Here is a 24000-nt window from a genome sequence, read left to right on the forward strand (position 1 = left end):
ACATTGCAACAGCTTCAGCTGCATTTGACAGATTGTCAAAACGTGTTTTCGAGAACCACAAACTAATTCTTGCTTTCAAACGTTCTGTTTACTCCTCTGTCTACATTTACATTATGTTCTACCGTCCTCCTCTTTTTTCACTCTTCTCATAATTTTTACATCATGTTGTCATAGCTTGTTGTTCCTTTCATCATGTCATTAACGCAAGAAACATTATTGGTACAAGCTCTGAACCTTGTGGAACTCCGCTCGTTACTGCTCTCCAGGTTGACATCTTGTCCTTTACTACTGTCCTCATGCAAATTTTCCTTCAAAAAATCTTTAATCAATTCTAATAGTTTGCCTCTCAGTCCTCGAACATGCTCCAATTTCCACATAAGTCGACTATGAGGTACTTTATCGAATGCCTTCCATAGGTCCAGGTACACGCAATCCACCCACACCTTTCTCTCTTGCAGCACATCAATAACTTTCAAGTAAAAGATCTAAAGGTTCGACATACATGACCTTCCAGATCTGAAGCCAAACTGACTTTTGTCAGACAGTTCATCTTTTCAAGATATTTGGTCCATCGATCTTTCACAATCCTTTCACATAATTTCACATGATTTCACATAATTTCACATATTGTGTGTGTGTGTGTGTGTGTGTGTGTATGTGTGTGTGTGTGTGTGTGTGTGTGTGCGTGTGTGTATGTGTGTGTGTGTATGTGTGCATGCGTGCGTGCGTGTATATACCTAGTTGTATTTTACGGTAAGGGGAGCTATGTTCGTGGTGTCCCGTCTCCGTATCTCGTTTTATCTAAACTGTTTGCGTGTGTGTGTGTGTGTGTGTGTGTGTGAGAGAGAGAGAGAGAGAGAGAGAGAGAGAGAGAGAGAGAGAGAGAGAGAGAGAGAGAGAGAGAGAGAGAGAGAGAGAGAGAGAGAGAGAGAGAGAGAGAGAGAGAGAGAGAGAGAGAGAGAGAGAGAGAGAGAGAGAGCGTAAGTGTATTGGTAACGACTCCCACGAAATGATAGGACATATGCATGTTGTTTTTCAAACGGGTACTTTGATTAATGTTGATAACCTGTAGAAAATAAAGATGGTAGCCTTTTGGCAGGGAAAATAAAATTCATGATTATTTGTTCCTTAAGGTCTTTCAGTTTTTTAGAATCAATTAATGGTGAACATCTTTGAATATGTTTCCGAGGTAAGATTATAGGGCTCAGGTCAAGTCAGTTTTAAGCTCGTGATATGTAACGTGTGAATATTTTTCTTTTTTTTACATTGTTTTGAAAATATTGACAATTTTGCTATCGGGGGAATACCACGTAAATAAACAAAATGTACTGGCGGCAGCAACGGTGAAAAAAGTGCCAGCCAGTAAAGGGGGAGTTATTCGAGATGAACGTAAAAAAAAAAAAAAAAAAAAAAAAAAAAAGAGGATCATTCAAGTAGGAAATAGGCATAAAACTACTTTACCATGGTTTAGTAACCATGTAGTGTGGACTGAAACAATTCATTATTTTAAGAGAAGATTAAATAACTTTATGGATACGAACGAACGGTGGTAAGAGCCTAGTGTAGGTCAAGTGTAGGCCTTATGGTCTCTTGCAGTCATCTCCATTCTTAAGTTTTTAAGTGTTCCAGGATATTTGTAGATATGGAAAATATCATATCTTTATATTTTTCATAGTTTTTAATTATAACTACGATTATTATAATCCACAAATGTAATCTAATTACACTTAATGTAATTAAGTAATTCTAACACTCACTACAATAATGAATAATACATGTCTCAAAAACGCAAAGGCCATTACTTAGTTGGTCATTTACTTTGCTTCGATCTAAAGCAATGGGATCTTCCATACAAACGAGACGACTGACACATCAATATGAGAACCGTTCGGTTCATCGTTCACAGGGACGCACTACGTTCTCCAGCAGATAAATGGAACTGGAACGCTGGAACATGGAACAACGACCCCGGAACCAACAACGTGTATGTGAAGGTTAGAACAATCGGTTTCGGGATCATGTAGGGCACGACCATCCGTCGATATGGCGTTCAATGAGAACAGTTCAATTGGAACAAAGTGCCGCAAACACTTGAATCCAACAGAGCAGGATTGGGCAGCATCCAATGCATCGTGTGCAGTGCGTATGCCAGCAACAACATCGATGTCTAACAAGTTTCTGTGAAAAATATCGTGGTTTGCATATGTATATACCAGACTTTCTAGCAGGCACAGAACACAACATTTCTTATAATTGGTTGTGATAATTATCCTGACTATAGCAAAAACGAATATAACATATTTTCTTATTTTACAATTATCATGTGACTTTTTTCTCTTTCATTTTTTCTGTGCCAATTTTTATGAAGATCTTTCTCCTGTAGAGTTCTTAAAGTATACATTTCGACGCAGAGATGAATAAAATGGCCTGGCTACAACCAGAATAAGAGGAAGGAAATTGGTACAGAACTGAGTATTATACAGCATTCGATGCATTTATTTCCATGGGAAAAGTAATAACCCAGTCAATATTTACACTCCAGTGAATGAATACTGACTGGCGATGATTCCAAACATTAGACTGCCCGACTATAACCTAGATAGATTAATGAAATTCAGAAATCATCATCGTAGTACAGCCCAATATTCTTTTCACTATCCACTTTAATCCTTTTCGTTGCATTCCACTTCTTTAATATTTACTATACATGCCGCCAGGTGATTTTATTCATCTGATGCAAAAGGGTTTACATCTTTCTCTCTTCCAGTCTAAGCGTCCTATCTGTGATTGTGTAGTTCTCTTCATTTGTAAGCATTACAGTGGCTGATGTCATATAGAGAAGTATGGGAGACGTACATTTTTGTGTTGTAGATTTAAGACAAATAAGTCCTTGTAAGTGAAATAAGTCCTTGTAAGTGACATCTTTGTTGCTCCAGCTTCGTAGAAAGACGTCAGCCACTGTCTTACATATAAGTGAAGCCAACTGTACACGACAAATGTTGCTCCCAGCATGCATCAACTGTTATTTTTTCCTGCCCTTTAAATTGACACTGATTCGTGTCAGGTGTGAGTCGCTCGTCTACGGCCTTTGAGAGCAGCATGGGCCTCTGCACGCGTGCCCGCTGAGCATCTGGAATGAGATTAAGAGACGCAGCTGGCGACAATGTTCATGGTGCAAAACAATGTTTTCATTATTTTCCTGTTCAACTAGGCAGTAAGCTTCCATTTACTCCTTTCATATGGGTAACGAAAATGTAGCATTGAATCAACGCTTCACTTGACTTACATTAGCAGCCTTATATCAACATAGTATGACGATAAAATACAACATAACTTACTATGAATAACGTACGATGCATTGTATTCTGCCAAGTGCAATGAAAGATGACAGAGGAGTGAGGTGCTTTATGAAGCTGTTGACTTGATGACTGCGTCGCAACGAGACTGAATGTGTTAGGTGGTGCGTGTGTATATAATTTACCCTTGACAAAGGCAGATGGCGAGGCCACTAGGGTGAGTTAAAGGGAGGTTGTATGGCTGAGAATAGCAAAGTCTATCTCCTACGTCATTTACATCGCCCTCAACCCCACAAAAAAATTCTCTCTAGGAACCCATGAGAGAATTTCCCCCAAGATTAAGCAGACTCCATATATATCTCAATTAACTGGCTGAAGACTGTGATGAAAGAAGTTCCTGCCCCTCTACATCACATCGACTTTCTTGGCTCCAACCATCCGCATATGATTAACCAACCCAAGAAAGTCCCGAGCAGCGAGCAAGATGTTTAGCGTTCTCATTTTACATTCTCTACGTGGACGTGAAACTGTGTTTCAACCACTGACTGTGTGCATTCCAAGCAGCTGCAAGATACTTGTGAAGTAGTATGGTGGAAGCCGCATTGTTATGAAGCACCGTTCCATACGTATTTGGTGGTGCGGCAACAAAAGCTCATAACATATAAAATCATAAACATAAACAAACTTACAAGACAGTGCAAAGCTGGAGAAAGGAGCGCAAAGCGTTTTCAGTAATGTCCAAGGGAGGGGGATTGAGTCCTTGTTATGATAAATTCAACGGTCCTATTCACATCGACGTTCGTAAATAGGGAGTCGGCATCTAATGAGGCAGCTTTGGTTCCTTCGGGGTCTGAAGTACTTTTCAGTATTTCCAAAGAGTCGCAGGGGATGGCAGGTTATACCTGGAGGTCGTGTAGGGAAATAAAAGTCCTTTTTAGAGCCAGGGATTTTTTTTTATTTTATTTTTATTTTTTATAGATCGGTGGAGCTGCAATGTGTTCTGATTTAGGGGTCATGTTTATGAAATTCTTCATGTGAATTCTAAACAAAATGATCTTGTCTAAAAAGAAACTTCATGTCGACAGTATATCTTCGTATCAACAATAACAAAGAACTGGAGGACTTTTGCCAATGTTTAATCAGAGAGACAGGCCCTAAACTTGACTATCAAAGTAACCAACAATAACATTCATCTTTATCTATATGTCCTTGTTTCACACTCTGATTGAAGATATAAAACAAGTGTGTTTGTAAAAGCAATCAACAGTGGTCTTTGTCTAAATGGGCATAGCAAGTACCCCCCCCCCCCCCCGAGAAATAAGAGGTAATAATTAACACATATGCCAAAGTATATTTCACCAACCGGACATCAGTACATCATAAACTCAAGCGAAGCGAGCCACTCAACCTCTTGTAAGCGATGGATATCCTAACCATCTCGTTAGGAGAGCCATAAAACCGAATTAAACCGATGACATTAACCCATTCAACTCCGATGACAAGATGTCTTGTCATTTGGTCAAATAAAACAAAAAATCATAAAACACCAAAATGTTTGATCAAACACCAGAAAAATATGACGTCAGTCCTCGCTTCGCTCGCAGCGGAGCGAGGACTGATGTCATATTTTTCTGGTGTTTGATCAAACATTTTGGTGTTTTATGATTTTTTGTTTTATTTGACCAAATGACAAGACATCTTGTCATCGGAGTTGAATGGGTTAAGGACACATACAAAATAATAACACCCTGAAGAACACCCCTGTAAAGATATTTTACAAGAACAGTATGACTGCTGCATAAAGAACTGACAAAAAAGTAAAAAGTAACATCGTCCGCCATAATATAGAGCAGGTTTCCGACGATAGATATATAGACTTCATCGGCCACCAATCCAAGAAAGCTTCCAAACTTGTCCTGAAAAATAATTCTTCGTCTCGCTCTTAAGCCCTTTTAAAGGAGAAATGTCGTCTATGAACATATATGCCAAAATGAGCACTGCGGACCAAATACACAGTAATGACAACCACTCGACTCCCTAGGCGCCTTGCCAGCCATCTTCGAGTAAAGAGCCGCTATCAAAAAGAAAATGTAACTCTCTCGCCAAGAGAACAATTGGTAAAAGGAAGTATAGTCTTCAACCAGGACAATGATGCACGTCGCCTACTCCTTCTAGAAGCACTTCTTACATAAAGGACCTGTTACCCTCTATTAACATACAGAACAGTAGCTTCCAAATTTTCCCTTTACATAGATATATAATTAGTTTACACAAGCCCCTTCCCTATGTGAGAGCACCATATGGCATTCCACCGTTCCACCTCTTCTGTGGTTCCACAGCACATTCCACATACCTCTTTTCTGATTTGTATATTTACCCACGTTTACCATTTTTGTATTTATTTGATAATGCAAATTCTAGCTGCTAAACGTCCTGTTAATTGCACTACTATATCTCTTCGACAACAATTATTTTATCTTCATCTCCCCTACTTTAGGTAAAATTTTACATTCCTTTAGTAAGGATGGAAGAGACCCGATTAAAATTGAGTCTTCATAACAAGATTGATAATGCTGAAATTGCTTTCGGATTTAATATCACTTGTACCAGAGAGAAACTGCTGCGTAAATATTTTAGAAACAGTCATGCATATGAAACGACATGTGTACAAAACGACCTGTGAACGAAGCAGCTAACCTCTCTTAGACTGAAAGTTATATGTATAAATCACCCGCCACCTTTCGTTTATTGTCTCTTTATAAAGAATTGTTCATACCGTCGCCTCCGGTGCGATCGTGATCAGTTTCCATCCTTAACTCTTTTAGTAGGCAAAGGTTCGTCTTAGGTTGAATAGAATCGTGCGGTGGTAGTCAGAATAAAGTATTTGAATATCACGATTGGTGTGCGATTATTAGCCTACCACAGCCAATGGCGGGTACCTGGATCATACCTCCTGGCATCATATTTGGGTAAACGTGTTGGTAGGTTCGGTTAAAATAATCAGCCTCGTACTTTACAGCTCCAAGGAACACAGTCCCATTCAAAAACAAAGAATTAGTGCTCTAGACCAAGGCTTCTCAGCCTTACTTGGCCCATTCACCCCTTTCACCATTTGTCTGAATGTCATTCCCCCCTGCTTTCCAAGATTGCCTGTTTCAAAAAGTGCATTCTAAATAAATATGCAAATATTACTAAAAACCCTTTTATTTTTTCCAAATTAGTATATATTTTCCCATATTAGTATAATTCCAGCCCAGGTGACAGGCCAGATAGGCCAAAAACTATAATTGCTTTCCTCACCGCGTAAACTGACTGTGGTCACAAATCACCCCCAGAAAACCCAAAATTCCCCCCTGGGGGTGAATTTCACCCCTAATGAGAACCCCTGCTCTAGACAATCATTTGACGATCATCATTGTGTCATGAACGATTATCGTTGAGCAATAATCCCATCAAGCGAAACGTAACGGTTGAAAAATGGAGGACTGGGGAAAGAGGGTATTCTCAAGGTAGTGCAAAGTGCTTCCAGCCACCCAGACATGGAGAGGAGACAAAAGCTGACTAGATTGAAGTTACACCAACTTTCTAGAAATAGCGAAATTAATACAATATGAGTGAACAGATGAGTTAAAAAAGAAGGTAAATTTCCAAGTGCGCCTCGGTTTTGTCCCAGCTAATTTTACCCAGCCGATTTAACTTACTACATTCTTGTTGGTGGGCTGGGCTCGGGTATATGATGGTTAAAACTGCCAGAGCCAACTTAACCCGACTAAACAAGATAACTAGGGAAAGGGGATTGGGTCATATAAGCTCATCCTCTTATGCCTAAATATACTCGAAGTCGCTCCAGCATAAATCCAGATTTGATGCAAACCCTGTTTGGTAGTTGTTTTTTTCACTAGGACTGTACAGACTATAAAATTTTTGTATTTCTGCCCTTTCTCAATGTGTGTAGCCCACGGTACAACAATTTGTCGATGTTTGGATCCGTTCAAGCCAAATGGAAGAGGAAAAATAGTAGATTTTTAAATTAATTAATTTATTTATTCATTTATTTATTGTGTAGTGTGTGTATGGGGGCACACAGCCTCGAATCGGAAATGTAATTCTTGACATTAGCAAATGATCTAGCATCTATCACTATTTGCAGTGGTAATAATTTGTACTGTAATTAGCTAAAAAGCAAAAAAAAAAAAGAAAAAAAAATCCTCCATTTTGGTGGAATATAAGTAATATCACAAGGTCTCATGGATGCTTGTAGCCTATTGTAAAATTAATTTTATGGCTTTATGATAGTTACTTTAGTTAGCAAGTTCAACAAACGCATTCATGTCCACCTGTTATACTCGTTGCATTGAGAAATGGCCGTTAGGGCGAAGCACTGGGAGTCCCCCTGTGTTGCCACATATATTTATTATATAATTTTATCTTATCTTATAATCTTATTTTGTATCTTTATAATGTTGCCACATATAATTATATTATAATTTTTTGCCACACACCACCACTGAGGTAAAAATCAAAGCAATGTTTTCTATACAAAGGTTTCGTTTCCTCGAGTCATAAACATGGCATATGAGCAAGAGAGAGCGACGTTGCCGCTACATCTATTCTCTGTCCCCACCCCCCTCACACTGTATTCAGTGTGAGCCGTGTGGGCAGTGTTATTTGTAGAGATGTGGTAACACCGGGAGGAAATTTCCTAACCCCGCCTTAGCGGTCACTTCTCGTTGCGCTGACTATAGTAGTCTACCTCGATGTGTTCTGTATTAAAATCTGCGATTTTTCACACGAATCACAGACTTTTATAGCTAAACAAAATCCTCATCTTGATATACATCCCGTTCCCTACCGAGGGAATGCCACAGAGATAAGTGAAATATCCAGGCGGCAGCCAGAATGGAAGGGAGAGGTCTACCCATGACGGAGGGAGTTGATATAGAGAAGCCTTAGCTATCGAAGAACCACGAGGATAGATAAATCTATCAGTTGACAATAAGAGGAAAAGGAGCAGTTATTCACCAAGGAAGAAAGTAGTACTTATGTACCTCTAAAATGTCTTCTCAGATTTGAAGGAGACTTGGTATAGGCTTAAGTAGTTACAATTCTTTAAAAATCTAATCGACGCTACTTCACTTCAATCGATGATCCCCGTGTCTGTACTGCAGATGAAAAGTTCTCTCGAAGTGTTGTCAAAGAGGAACAGGTTTCGGATGCACAATTGGTAAAGTAAGTTCCTTTGACACTTTCTAGTGTGAACTCTTGTCATCTGGTAACAAAGTAGGCAGAAAACTGTCGTAAGCAAATTGTCAGGGATGTTAAGTGACATCTCGTGTTTGCCTCTTAACAAGATTTACTGGTGGATTTTTTTTTTCTCCAAATATAAGCGACTTGAAACCTTTTTCATATAACACCCGACCAAAGTATTAACGAAATTATTTTTCCAACCGCAATACCAGAGTATGAGACCTCTGAAAACATCTTATCTCACTTCCACTTGTTCAGACGAACTGCGCAAAGAAAACGGAAAGGTTGCGATACACATCTATGTCTGGAGGAAGAGCTCCCAAGTGCGATGACGATTCTTAACCCTTTCGTTGTTGAGTGATGTGTTTCCCTTGTCTGATTAAAATAGTAAATTACAGCAAAAAGGACAAGGAAATCTATAGCATAATTCAAACAGATTATTTCAACGCTATGAGAAATAAAGCCAGAAGCTAAGATTGGCCATTTACACACAATGGTCCCTTTGGGACGGTCTTAAAATAGGATCACTTCCCTACCGCTCATTACCAAAGCCTATTACAATCTTCTACTGGAGTAACAACCTAAAGGGGCTAACACCCAGCCTCCGGACATTACCCAAGGCCTTTATCAACTGTAGTTTTTTTCACAGCTTTTTCACATCAGAACAGACAAGCTGCTTCCCTCCCACTCCTAACCGGGAACACAAACAGACCCACACTCACACATTACAGACAACATTACAACGTTTCTTCCTGGATAGATTTATAAGAGAACTCAAAACATCCTGGCGGCTATCGTAGGGCTGTAAGTTTTCTCTCAGAAAAACTTGAGATAATAGTTTATAACTGACAATCCAGCTAACAGAAGTATAAGCAATCGATCAAGTGACATCAAATGTAACTTGTACCCCCAACAAAGAGACGGCGAAGATCATCGTTTTACGGCAATGATTCTCAACTGGGGATAGATATATCATACCTGAATATCTACCCTCAATTCTATAATGCGGTATACCTGTGCTGGCCACATCTTTCATACCTTAATATAGTAAATATTTTCTTTCTTGTATGAAGTCTGTTTTATGTAGGACCTCAATATTAAAATAATTTTTTTGCTTTCTTTATTTTTTGTACTTTTATACTGTTAGTGTGTTATTCCGTATTGAAGTAACGGAGTAGATGGTTAAATGCATCATCCTAAGGTGGTTAAATGATACAGGAGAAACTGAGAACCACTGATAAGGTAACGAAAATACTGAATCTCTGAATAGATATTCATTCTCTAGAATCAGTACAGAGGAGAATGACCAAAATGATACAAGGGCTTAGAAATCTACCATACGAAGATAGGCTTATGCATCTTAACTTACACTCCCAGGAAAGAAGAAGAGTATGGGATGATATAATAGAAGTATTCAAATGGGCCAAAGGCTTCAGCAAGTGTGATCCAGGCAAGGTCATCATATCAAGACAACATGACAGAACTCGTAATAATGTATTCAAATTAGATAAATTTAGGTTTAAGAAAGAAATAGGCAAGACCTTGTTCACCAGTTGAGTGGTTAACAAATGGAATAGACTTGGTAACAATGTAGGAAACAATTGGTTGTTTTAACAGAAGGTTAGACAACTTTATGAATAGGGATGAAAACTATTAAAGGATATGGAACTGCCTAGTGTAGGCCTCATGGTCTCTTACAGTCTCCTCCATTCTTATGTTCTTATGGTTAAACTAACGCACTCATGAATCGATAGAATGATAATTATCACAATGTAAACCAAATAAAAGAAAATAGTCATAGAATGACGATGGTAGAATTTTATCTATAAAAAAATGTTTCTATAACATTCCACACCCTCACGAAGGGGGTTGTGATTATATGGAAATATACTGTACACCGGGGAGGTCGTATAGATTTTCTGAAGATGTGACTGCCACAGCACCTGTAACGAGAAATAAAAACTCGTCTGGTGTATTCCCGTCTGGGGTATTGGCTGCATGTTACTGTGAAGTTAAAATCTCCTCAGTACCATGTAGTTGATACTTTAGGGTCCACATGGGACGCCCTTACGACCACAGCCACGCATCATTTTGCCCGTGTTAGAGGAAATCTTTATTCATAGAGAAGTTATGCTACTTTATTATACTGTGACTGTCCCTCCGTTATGCTGCCCCCCTCCCCCCGACTTTTAATACTGTCCTGTACCCCTTCTCTGATTATACGTTTCCATTTTCGTCGAACCCTGTGGTAGGGTAGACAAAAGTGGGGATGACAGATAGGGCAGATGAAAGTGAAATGGGTAGGAATAGGTACGTGCCTCTGACTTGGCTACCTTCCTTATGATGGGGAAAAAGCTCTTTGTATATAGATAAAAAAAAAACAATTAATTTTGGAATAAGAATTATGGTACGCGTTTGAAATCTTATTCACGTTAGGTTACTAAGTAAATGTTCATAAACGTGTCATGTGGCGGCAGTGGTCGACTATAAAGTCAAACCTGGTATAAAACATCTCTCTTTTCGTGTTCATATATCTTGGTATATACGAGTATTTCATAGAGTAAGAGAAAGCCCAAGGTATATATTAACCTCAGTACTATCATATGCTCATCAAACACACTAGCTCTATGACCGAGGGCTGTGATCGGTTAGCTATGCCTACAGTTAACCTTCCCCTGATGGGGATCCTATTGATGTGGCTTGACCAGCAGTTGGTATAACCTTCACTATTGATCTCACCACTGCCCGGTCCCCTCACCTAAGGGAGAGACACTTTATTCATTTTGAACCTCCTGAGCTCAGCTGATATAAAAATTAGTGGATCGTTCTGGAAGAGGAAATTTTTTTTTCCAGACTCCCACACGGAAACCCGCATAAGGTTCCCCCCCATTGATACGCTCGATGTTCTCATGTTTCGCTTGCACCACCCCAGCCGACCGCGTAATGGGCTTGTTAGATTTGACGAGAAGTGACTAAGCGTTAGCCTAAATGTCGCAGGGGTTGTGTGGGAGAGTATATGCATCCACGACATTGGCACTGCAGGCAACATCCATTAACCCTGCAGAGTTGGTCCAGACAGTAACGATTGATTCAGGGCGTGTCTGACCCAGGGTTCAAGCCAGACAGCCCAGCCGATTTGCTTCCTCGAACCAAGAGGAGCTAACCATTTTGATCAGGATCTGGAGTCGAAAAACATCTTACTAGTTCCATGTGTGTGTGCCTAAGGAAGGGGAGGGGGAGGGGAAGGGGGAGGGGAAGGGGGAGGGGGAGGGGGTGGGATTAAATGCAAATACAGCTCCGGAGTTCCGCTCAGCCCAAGCATGCTGGGACGCCACGCACTACAAAAATGTGGGTACTGACCCATAACGGGATTGGATGGACAGTGATTCATAAGGTGTTCATCTACCCTTTGAATGATCTTAATCCAATTTCATCTGGGGTGTCTGACACACCTTCCTTTTAGGTAGGATGCCAGTGAGGGAGCACTTTCGTCGCTGACAGCCCCACTATGTGGTAATCGGAAGTACTAGGTTAAATGGTACCGGCAGGACAATTATGTCTCACCTGAGAGCATAAGAAAATTAAAGGTGGAAATGCAGGAACAGGAAAGAACAGCAGAAAGGAAGAAAAAAATACGAGCGAATATTTGCCTGTGATATATACTGTAAATATTGTGTAAATCTGGGCCGTAGGGGTGCCTTTAGAGTCTCTAAAGTATTGATTACATATAATCATGATGTTGATACTCCAGTATCATATACATGTTAGATAGCACTGGCGTTCTAAGGACTGAAAGGGTTATTAATTATTTTTCCATATACGGTATATAACGTGTCTTCTCTGTCATAGATTAGTTTTCTAATAACAGAAGTACATTTTATGAAGTGATGTAGTCCATCATTGTTTTTAGCCTTGATACTTTACAATCTTACCATCATACTTGCTTAATATACTTAACTTAATCTTAGACATAAGTTTCTCTTTTTCCTCGAATGAATCTGTTACGGGTCGCACGGTAACCCAGTGGATACCGTGTCGAACTCGGGAGCAGTTGGTTGCGAGTTCGATTTCCGGGACACGCCGCGTGCTTCTTGCATTGGTTCCCGACAGTCCTGGCTAGGTGGGGAGGCGACCAGCATTGGTCTAAAAAACCCAGTGGCTTGCCGCAATTGATAGGGCATGCCGTACTAGGGGTTTCTCTGTTCCCACTTCATGTTAGTGGGATAGTGAGTTTTCTGAGATACTTTTCCCATCATAGTTACATTTTTCAATCTCATATTTTGCACCTTAGAGCTAATTTATTTTATAAAAACTCATTGTGAAATAACCTTGTACCTTACAGCTAATTTTTTTTTATCAAAACTCATTGTGAAATAACCTTGTACCTTACAGCTAATTTTTGTTATCAAAACTCATTGTGAAATAACCTTGTACCTTACAGCTAATTTTTGTTATCAAAACTCATCGTGAAATAACCTTGTACCTTACAGCTAATTTTTGTTATCAAAACTCATTGTGAAATAACCTTGTACAGTATGTTTCATACTTTTAACTGAAGTTCCTACAGTGCCCATTATAACTTTCTCATTACCTGCATCTTTCTTATCTCTAGTGACTGTTTTATGGGCGCTTTATCACTTTGTTTTAAGATTTAACTTATTCACATACCAGTTTTAATTTCTTCCTCTGTTTCTTCACTCAGAATATGAATCAGTTTTCGTCTGTCTTCCAATTTATTCTGTCTCAGATGATTCACATTTTGAAAATTGAGACATAGAAAGTCATATTGACCTTATATCTTTTCAATATGAACGAGATTCATTCCCTTCATTTTAGTTCTTTCTTCTTGGTAATTTTTGTATATAAACGGAAAAAAAATCATATATGACATGTCTATATTTGAATAATATTCCTGGTCATTCTTCTCTGTAATGGTTCCATCGATTGGAATAATCGTGTCCTGCCATATCGGGCAAATCTATCGTGTTACACTGTCCACATTTCGTTGATCCAAGGGAGGTATTCAAAAAGGAAAAGGCATAAAATCATTCCCACCCATTCCATCCCTGAATACACTCCACACCCCTCCACCCTCCCTCCCATCTTAGCACCTCCTGGATGACGGGTCATCCCTACACCTTGTCCACTGTCCTGGGTCAGAAGCAGTGTCGCAAGACACAGCACATCCACAGCAAGGCCGCTTCATTAAATCGGCGACCCCCCCTCTCCGTCCCATCGTATTCGTTCTTATCAGTTGCAACTTTCTTGCCAGTTCCAACTCCGGCCATTTCTTTTACTGTCACCGATTTATGGTCTATTTTCTTACAGTGAGTATTTAAAAAAAAAAATCCATTTAGATGTAGGCCAAGCGAGGTGTTAGGTTTAGATATTGTTAGGTTTAGATATTGTTAGGTTTAGATATTGTTAGGTTTAGATATTGTTAGGTTTAGATATTGTTAGGTTTAGATATTGTTAGGTTTAGATATTGTTAGGTTTAGATATTGTTAGGTTTAGATATTGTTAGGTTTAGATATTGTTAGGTTTAGATATTGTTAGGTTTAGATATTGTTAGGTTTAGATATTGTTAGGTTTAGATATTGTTAGGTTTAGATATTGTTAGGTTTAGATATTGTTAGGTTTAGATATTGTTAGGTTTAGATATTGTTAGGTTTAGATATTGTTAGGTTTAGATATATTGTATTCACTTTCTAGATTATTCACCTAAATGAGAGAGCATGAGACATTGTGAGGTCTTACCACTATATTACACATATTCTTGTCACAATTATTCGATATCCTCGACTTTTTTGAGTATTTATATCAATAGTTTAACATCTCTTGAAGTTAATTGCAAACTTTTTCAAATGCCATCTTAGGATTAACTGACACAAATGAAGTCCTGAGGCACAAAACTCGACCACAATATTGTTTATATACTCAAACACAAGAATATGAATGTAAAGCAATAAATATACAGTGTATAAAAGCATTTATTATGATTGCAAATTGTCCAGACACTAGGAAAAATATGTATCAAGAAATTATGATCTAGAATCATATAAGTATTGTATTGAGCCTTCTCTTTCTTTGGAATAATTACGTTATCTTTCGACTTTTAAAAGTCAAACTGTTTAAACAACTGTATAGGTCATTAGCCTGTCTATATTTGAGATGTGGCTCTTCGAAATGGTCTTTAAACCTCATTAAATCATTAAACACGGTAACGTTCTTTTCCAGTTTTATTCTAGGCAATCTTATTTAGCGGGGAGGATTTCGTGATAACTATGTGCATCGACCATTTTCGAGTGATGTGATGTGGCGCCCACCCTTGATCTACGTTTCATTTTTCTCACAACGACAGACGATTCCGTTCTTCGGATAAGGGAACGTCACTGTAGGAAACAGTTTAAACGAAGACAATGACAACTTGAGCGCCTCATTACCACTGACGAATTTTACACTTGATGCCAAATGATTCTTTTCAGTCAAAGGAAACCCTCTGGCCATCGAAATGGTTGAACCTAACTCAGATCACCCTTCAGCCCGTATTGACAGACTACACCTTTATTCTGGCTGCCGTCAGGTAATTTTATTCAGCCGAGGGAAACTCCCTGAGTCAGAGGGGAATATTTTTCCTAATCGTACATTGAGGAATGAAACAAACTTTCATCTGAAGCATTTACAGGTTGGAGGCTAGGATTCAACAAGATGATCGACGACTAAACGATGGACTGTTCTGCTCTCTATTCCTATTTTCTCACAATATGTTCTCTTCCTGTTGGTCATCAGGGCTCTCTTTCCACTCCCATTATGTGTCATCACCCATTATATTGTAGAATTCTCACCAAAAGTCCGTCCACCTTCCCACTTCTGAGTACAAATACACTTTTATACAACCTTTAGATCCTGCTACGTAAACAGAATTCAATTCATCAGAACACTAAACTAGAAATGTGAGACAATGTATGGAAAAATGTACTCTAGTTTATGATAAGGAAGTTTTGCTTGCTTAGATTCTGGAGGAGAGATTGGGGTACACTGGAATGGATAAGATACATACATACATATACCAAAGGCTTTTTCCCCCTACACGGGGGGTAGCCAAAAAGAAAAAGGCATAGAAACCACTCCCACCCATTCCATTTCCTATATATTCCCACTCCCCTCCACCTTCCTCCCTCCCTCCCATTTTGGCACCTCCTGGATGACGGGTCATCCCTGCATCCTGTCCACTGCCCTGGGTCAGAAGCATATTTGAACACTTGTAAAGGATGAAATGTCCTGATTGGAACGAGGTAACTACCGGTGTGCCAGATGCCTTGGTTCTGGCACCACTAATGTTCTTGAGGTATATAATTGATAAAATGAATAGAATAGGCAGGTACACATATTTAGAGATAAAGAAAAGATCATGTGTATGTGTGTGTGTGTGTGTGTGTGTGTGTGTGTGTGTGTGTGTGTGTGTGCGCGCGAGCGCCGCGTGTAAGGTCACAGTATTACCAAAGACCTGAGTTCTTATCCAGGATGGTAATAATTGTCGATCACGTGTCGAACATGTGATTTAAGACCGTAGTGAATCACATACACACACGCGCAAACACACACACACACACACACACACACACACACACACACACACACACACACACACACACACACACACACACACACACACACACACACACACACACAACACATGCACACATACGCACATATAAACATTCACGCACATACAAACACACACGCACGTACGTGTGCACAAGCACACAAACACACACATACAAACATGCACAAATTTTAGATGAAGTATTTAGAAAATGAGACAACCTCACGAGCGTAACGACTTGCATACTACAATTAGGTGAATAATTATAGACACACGCGCTCACACACACACAAACACACGTACACACACACACACACACACACACACACACACACACACACACACACACACACACACACACACACACACACACACACACACACACACGCACGCACGCACGCACGCACACACAGCATTACCCACAGACCGGCCATACGAGCTCTGAGCTCTCTTCCGGGAGGGAAATAGCTGTCGATCATGAGTCCAACATGTGATCCAAAAAATACCAAGGTGAATCACACACGCACAACGCGTGGCGCAATTGGTTGAGTTCTCGGCTGCCACTACGGAGTTCCGGATCCGAATCCCGCCCAGGGCTGAAATGATTTCAGTATCGCTGCGTTGCGGGTTGTTACTCCAACTCTCGTGGGCAGGGAGTTGGGTGTGTGTGTGCGTGTAAGGTCACAGCATTACCCATAGATCGGTCATATACGAGCTCTGAGCTCTCTTTCGGGAAGGAAAGAAATAATTCGATCACGAGTCCAACACGTGAATCACATACACACTCATTGTAGATGTTTTACATGGTACACATGGTCGATAACTGGCCAGGGAAACATTTCCCGAACTGCCTCGTCTCCAAACATCCGTAAGACTCACGATGGTGAGCTCGACTAGACTGATCATTCTTTAAATCACAAACTCATCATGAATAAGTAATGGGGAAAGAGAATACAAATATGGAAGTTTGAAGGCGCTTCATTGTGAAAAGTCAGAACGGAATGAGAGGAGGTACTCCTCAAATGGAATCCCACGAGATGGATCAGAATGGTATTTCAGCCAGATTCAGAACAGCAAACAAAAAGATACATTAGAATTATAGACTACTATAGGTTCAGTCCTGTTCCACACAAAAGACGATAGTAAAATAAAAGATAAAGAGTGGAAAAAAATATAAGAAGAAGAAGAAGAAATGAAATGCTCATAGCATCGAGTGTCGGAGATATGCTTCGTACGAAAACAGCTGTCGTCGCGTTCAGGAACATTTCCATACGAAGCGTTCGAAAATATCTTCGACTCGTGTTTGTTTTTATATAGGAACTGCAATGTTCTGTCTGAAACAGATGTATATATGCGAAAGAGTGGCACGGCCAGTCATTTATCTGTAACACAATACAATTTTCATTTGTTTTATCTTATTTTTTCATGATATATTCTTACGAGTGAAAGTAAAAGACAACACATTCGAAATCTGAGAGCCAGACATCAAATAATGTTTAGAAAACATTAAATGTAGACATATTCATCTAACGTTGTACAATATATACAATTAAAATGGAGTGACTGAAAAAAGAAGTTACATGAGACAGCAGTTTGTCATTACTGCATCCTCGTATCTAGCATTATAAGTGTATCCGGTTGTAGTTCTTATATGTACATAAACACACACACACACACACACACACACACACACACACACACACACACACACACACACACACACACACACACACACACACACACACACACGACTCGGTGGCGCAGTTGGTAGAGCGCTGAATTGTCACCATAGTGGCCCGTAGTTCTTGGTTCGAATCCTGCCCAGGGCTGAAATTATTTCGGTACCGCTGCGCTTCGGGTCGTTACTCTGACTCTCGTGGGCGGGGAGTTGGGTGTGTGTGTGTGTGTGTAAGGTCATAGCATTACCCATAGATCGGACCTACGAGCTCAGAGCTCTCTTCCAAGAGGGAAATAGCTGTCGATCACGAGTCCAACACGTAATCCAAAGACCAAGTGAATACACACACACACACACACACACACACACACACAACCTCGTGGAAATAGGAAAGAAATAGAATTCCCGAGCGCTTCCGTATTATTCACATCTTCAGGGGAATACAGATGAAAATGGTAATACAGTAAGCTTTAAAATACAAGAGACTTAATAATAGGGAGGACCTGTCAATGCACAAAAAGTCACAAATGAAAAAGTATAAATCTTTGAGAACAACGTAAATCACCAAATTAATTTTGGTCACTTAAAACCTGATTACAAATTTTGTTGATGATGAATTTATCTAATTCATAAATGCCTCTACTGATATTAAGATTAGAAACTTCAGATAGTTTTATAATACTACTTTCTATAATGTTTCTATTGACAAATGAATTACATGAGAAAGTCGAGGAAGCATTAGTCCAATTAATACAATGATTGAAATTTTCACGTGAACAAATAGAGCATTGGCTTCTTGTGCTGTTTTAGCACTATACTTGTGTTGTTTAATTCTGGTCGATAGTTCTTTGCCTGTTTGTCCAATGCAATACTGTTCATAATCTCTGCAAAGCGCATGGGGATTCTGTTTCAATCCGATTTTCCTTTGTGGTTACTAGCAATTATTTTTAGATCACGTGTTCATTTTGGTGATCATTCTGCATATGTCCTGTGCTTGGGCTTCTGGCCATTTTGTCTCGGTTTTTTATTTGTGGAGTTATGTCTCATGCTTGGGTTTGTGGCAATTTGTCTCGTGCTTGGGTTTGTGGCAATTTGTCTCATACTTGGGTTTGTGGCAATTTGTCTCGTGCTTGGAAGGGCCCTAAGGTCATCTGCTTATATATATAGATTTGGGCATGAGACATAACCCCACAAATCAAAGACCGAGACAAAAACGCCACAAGCCCAAGTATAAGAAATTTTGTCACAACACGAAGTCGGAGGCTTTCCCTAGCACGTGACATTTCATCACTGCCTGAGTTATCAGGTAACCTCTTCCAGGTGACCGGTAACCTCTTCCAGGTTACCGGTAGCCTCTCCCAGGTGACCGGTAACCTCTCCCAGGTGACCGGTAACCTCCCCCAGTATATAAAGTACCATACTTAAATATGATACCGGAATAATTCTTATCCTGATCACAAAGAATATTCCTAAGAACTACTGAATAAGGTCCTTGAACCCGAAATCGCGACATAACAAACATGACCACCTACAGCGAGGTCATAAACCTCCTATCAAAAGAACATAAGTCCATAGTAAGACATATGGAAATTATATTTAAGAAAATAATAAATGCACAATTAGCCATAATTTTCAATGAAGTGTGTACATGAGAAAATATCCTATCCATATAATATATATATATATACATACAGTATGTACTATGTACATTATATGCTTGTGTGTGAGTGTGTTGGTGTACATGTGTGTGTGTATGCGTGTGGAAGTGTGTGTGTATGAGAAGAACAAAGGGGAGACATGCTATTGATATTTAGCTCCATTTGTAAGTGAAATGCTGCCTTGTCCTACAACATCTAGGAATGAATGTATTCTTTATGTTAAGATATTCATTCGTAATTTCACCACTCATTGCGATGTTAACATATAAATCAGTAATCACATGTAGAATACGTTACAAATTAGAAAATTATCAGGCTAGACTAACTTGATATATTTTCTTTTTTTCAGAATCCACAACCAAATCTTTCGTGTGCATTGTCACCCTAAGTCATCGCATCCCAGATCCTGAGAAGCAGAAGTTGTCCTTCCTGCATTCACAAGATGGACTCCGTTGAAGCAACGCCTCAAATTATGGTTCTTTGCATGAGATCAGTGTGTTCTGGAGAGTGAAGAGTTTCCTGTCAAAAGACATGAGAATATTTTTCTGCTAACCATAGCGCTTTGAAATTACGCTGCGCGTTATATGGCTCCACGTGTTGTAATAAAATTGGATCTATTTTGCTTACTCTATCGTAGTTTCAAGTTATGAGAGTGTTTCTTGCAGCTTGACCAACAAGTACTGTGAGTGTCCCAACAAATAACTCAACAACATTGTTTCTGTGTACCCAAAATGCGATACAACGAGTACAAAAAAAATTGTACCATCTTTGAATCCAGTGGTGCTTACGTGCGTGGATCAGTATGATACACCGTTTGCATATTTACGAAGTTGATGGACTGTATGAAGAAGAAAACTATGTTTCACTTCACATCAAAAGTTTACGATGTGATACATTTTACACGTTTTTAAGCCATGAAAAGTTGCCCACAAAAGACTGTGGCAAGTTTCAGTATGTAATTAATGGAAAGGTATTTTCTCTGCATTTTCCTCCATGAAAAAATTTTGGTATCACAGGCGTAAAAACTGTCTGGCGTAGCAACAGTTGAAAATTTCCACAAAGTTTATTTCACAAGCCTTGATATCAGTGGTGAATTATATATCATCGTTTTTACACGTGTCACGTAATACCCTTCGCTCTCTACACTATTGCCCTCCATCTCTCCATGTATTGTTCTTCATCAGCCTACATGATCTCCAAATCAAACCACAGGTGTCTTACCTAAGTCTTAAAGTCCACGCTTTTCCGCCACGGGTCTCGACTGTCGTTTTGTTGTGAGATGACCCATGAGCCTTAAACCTAACTGGAAGCGTTTTGCTACGAGAATTCTTTTCCAAGCTTCTGCAAAATAAAATAACTTGCTCCGTGAGAAGAACTTTCCATGGCTCACACCATTTGACATATCAAAACTTTAGTCAGAGGACCTATCATTGAGTGTTTCCTCCTGTTTTAATGAAGCAATACTTGTGTTTTATGAAGAAAAACTAAACAATGTAGTGTAAGAGACCAAACAGGGTGACGAAATGCGCACATCATATCATATAAAAAAAGAGATTCGAGTGTAATTTGTGGAAGACATTATTCACAAAATAAAAGACTAGTTGATTTTCAAACCAAGTATCCTTATGTTGTTAAAAAGCACTAAAGAACATGTTACACTTACTAAATGGCACAATAAAGTTTCTTTGAACAAGAAAAGTAACTTATCTGCGTCGTTATAAGAAATAGTAACTCCTGAAGAGAGGATTTTTTTTCATTATATATAACGTGTGACCTTCCACGCCATTATGTCCCGCAAGTACTTTAGCATAAAGAAACTACCTCGGCCAAGTATCTTCTCGAATAATTCTTCTCATCGTGAAGCTACGCAGTGCTCGCTTCTTCTGTACTAAACCTCGCCAAACTAAAGTACAGACACCTCATATCTCGTAGACCGTCTATTAGCCGAGCAACACGCCACGAAACACCTTCCAGGACCCACACCTTTGAGAGTCCAGCCTCGCACTGAGGACATGCGAGGCGGGGTCTGCTGCAGCAGGAGACTTTCATGTCCGCATTGGGAAGAAAGGTCCGGCTGACGTCATGGCGGGGGGAGTGAGAATCGTCATTGCTATTCTGCTTACTGTCATCTCGGTCACGGCACTCAGCTTCCACATTGCCCTTTGCCTCCACTACCCGTCCCGCCTCTTCGCCGTCACTCTCCTTCTCAATCCAGCTCTTTGGTGAGTTCTCTAGGGCCGCAGAACTATGCACTGGTGAGTCACATAATGATAAAAAAAACAAGTTCTTTCGATGTTGAAGTAGCCGATCTCTCTTTCAGAAAAAAGGTATTTCTGCTTTACAAATGTAAGGAATGTTATGGATTATATGGTATTTCATTTATTATCTTTGCTGGAAAAATGTTACCTTATTTATATATGACGTGTAGCCGCTATGCAAGGCATCAATGGTGAACTCAACTAGCTCTTGAATGTATGCATTTATGCAAGTATGTATGTATGTATGTATGCGTGTATGTATGTATGTATGCATGTATGCATGTATGTATGTATACTGTATATGTATGTATGAATGTATGTATGTATGCATATATGTATGTATATATAAATGTATGTATGTATGTATGTATGTGTGTATGAATGCATATATTTATGTATGAATGTATGTATGTATATATGTATGTATGTATGTATATATGTATGTGTGTATGAATGCATATATGTATGTATAGATGTATGTATGTATGTATGTATATATGTATAGATTTATGTATGTATGTAGGTATGTATGTTCACAATATTTGTATTCATTGTATTCACCACTCTAAACAATGTATTGTCTATGTATTTGTTCATGCCTAATGATTTTTTGACTCTGTCCTATAGACTTAAGATCTCGTTTTTCTCCTCTCCTTCGCCCATACTCAATACTCGTTTGGTCATGGGATTTTTCAACATCACTCTCTTCCGCTCTCGCTCTCTTACCCTATCTTTGTCTCTCTCTCTCTTTTTAATAATTTCTCTCTCACTCTATCTTTCTCTCACTTTGCAAATGCATCTCTCATCTTCTCTCTTTCTCACACAATTTCTATCTCCTTTTACTTTGCTCTCTTTCTATTTCATTATCTAATTGCTCATGTCATTCCTCCTCTCCATTTTCTCTAATTCAGTCCCTGGATCTCGTATTTTTTTCTTTATCTCTCCCTATATCTTAGTTCCTCTCTTTCATTTTCTTAATTTCTTTCCCTCTCCCACATGCTATTCTTATCCTTACTTTACCCTCTGCTCTCGCTACATATCTTTCCTCTCCATTCGCTCTCTCTTTCTCTTTCTCTTTCTCTGTTCACTACAGACTATTTCAAATTCATATTTCCTAACGGAATACGCAATATGACAAACTTAATTTATGATATGCATACACACACGCGCACGCAGACGCGCACACACACATACACACACACACACACACACACACACACACACACACAGACACACATGCGCACACATACACACACGCACACACACACACACACAAAATACACACACATACACACAAACACACATACACACACACACACACACACACACACACACACACACACACACACACACACACACACACACACACACACGGCCCGGTGGCGGATTGGTAAGGCACTGGCCTCACAAGCCGGAGAACCGGGGTTCGATTCCCCGGCCGGGCGGAGACAAGTTGGGTTTGTCTCCTTTCACGTGTAGCCCCTGTTCACCTAGCAGCGAGTAGGTACGGGACGTTAGTCAAGGAGTTGTGACCTTGCATTCCCGGTGTGTGGAGTGTGAGTGGTCTCAGACCTACCCAGAGATCTGCTAATAATGAGCTCTGAGCTCACTGCCGTAGGGTGGTGTCTGGCTGTCTCGAAAAGAGGCTGCAGCAGATCCGAGGTGAATACACATGCGCACACATACACACACGCACACACACACACACACACACAGACACACATGCGCACACATACACACACGCACACACACACACACACACACACGCACACACACACACACACACAAATACACACAAACACACACACACACATACACACACACACACACACACACACACGCTTGCTTGCTTGCTTGCTTAAGGCTACCCATCGTTGTTTACGACGATGCTGGTCTGCTTTCTAAGAGGAAATGTGAGATTCAGCGGTCGTGCCGCTGGTGACACCAAATGTGGTTGTTGAGTTCTATGCGGGAGCCACATATTTTGCTGTGTATATGTGACATAGATGCTATGTCACATATACACAGACTCTCTCATCACGCTGATGTCGTCAGGCGCGATTTTCTGTTCTCTTTCTGGATTGGGCTTCCCCTAGTTGTGCGACGCGTCTGCCAACCTCAGCTTGTTAGGTTGATCTGTCAGAAGCTAATATTTCCAGTTCCTGTGGACGGATATCACACCTTTTGAGAAAATCCTTGGAGAGATACTTGTACCTTTTCAATATCGCTTGCACCTCTGTTGCTGTCTGCATGTTGT

At 39.8% G+C, this 24000-nt stretch overlaps 1 protein-coding gene across 2 annotated transcripts in view; it reads left to right on the forward strand.

Moving 5' to 3' along the window:
• Positions 1-24000, forward strand: part of LOC143024418 (uncharacterized) — a 54237-nt gene that overhangs the window by 25800 nt on the left and 4437 nt on the right. Inside the window, exon 2 of one of the 2 annotated variants that reach the window (XM_076183221.1) lies at positions 19835-21707. In XM_076183221.1, coding sequence (XP_076039336.1) covers positions 21568-21707 — 140 coding nt within the window. In that variant the 5' untranslated portion in view covers positions 19835-21567. Of the gene's footprint in view, positions 1-19834; positions 21741-24000 lie in introns of those variants that run through there. The other variant, XM_076183226.1, reaches the window with a different exon arrangement.

This window comes from Oratosquilla oratoria, chromosome 1, assembly GCF_046742065.1.
Source record: "Oratosquilla oratoria isolate Oo_2021 chromosome 1, ASM4674206v1, whole genome shotgun sequence".
NCBI lineage: Eukaryota > Metazoa > Arthropoda > Malacostraca > Stomatopoda > Squillidae > Oratosquilla > Oratosquilla oratoria.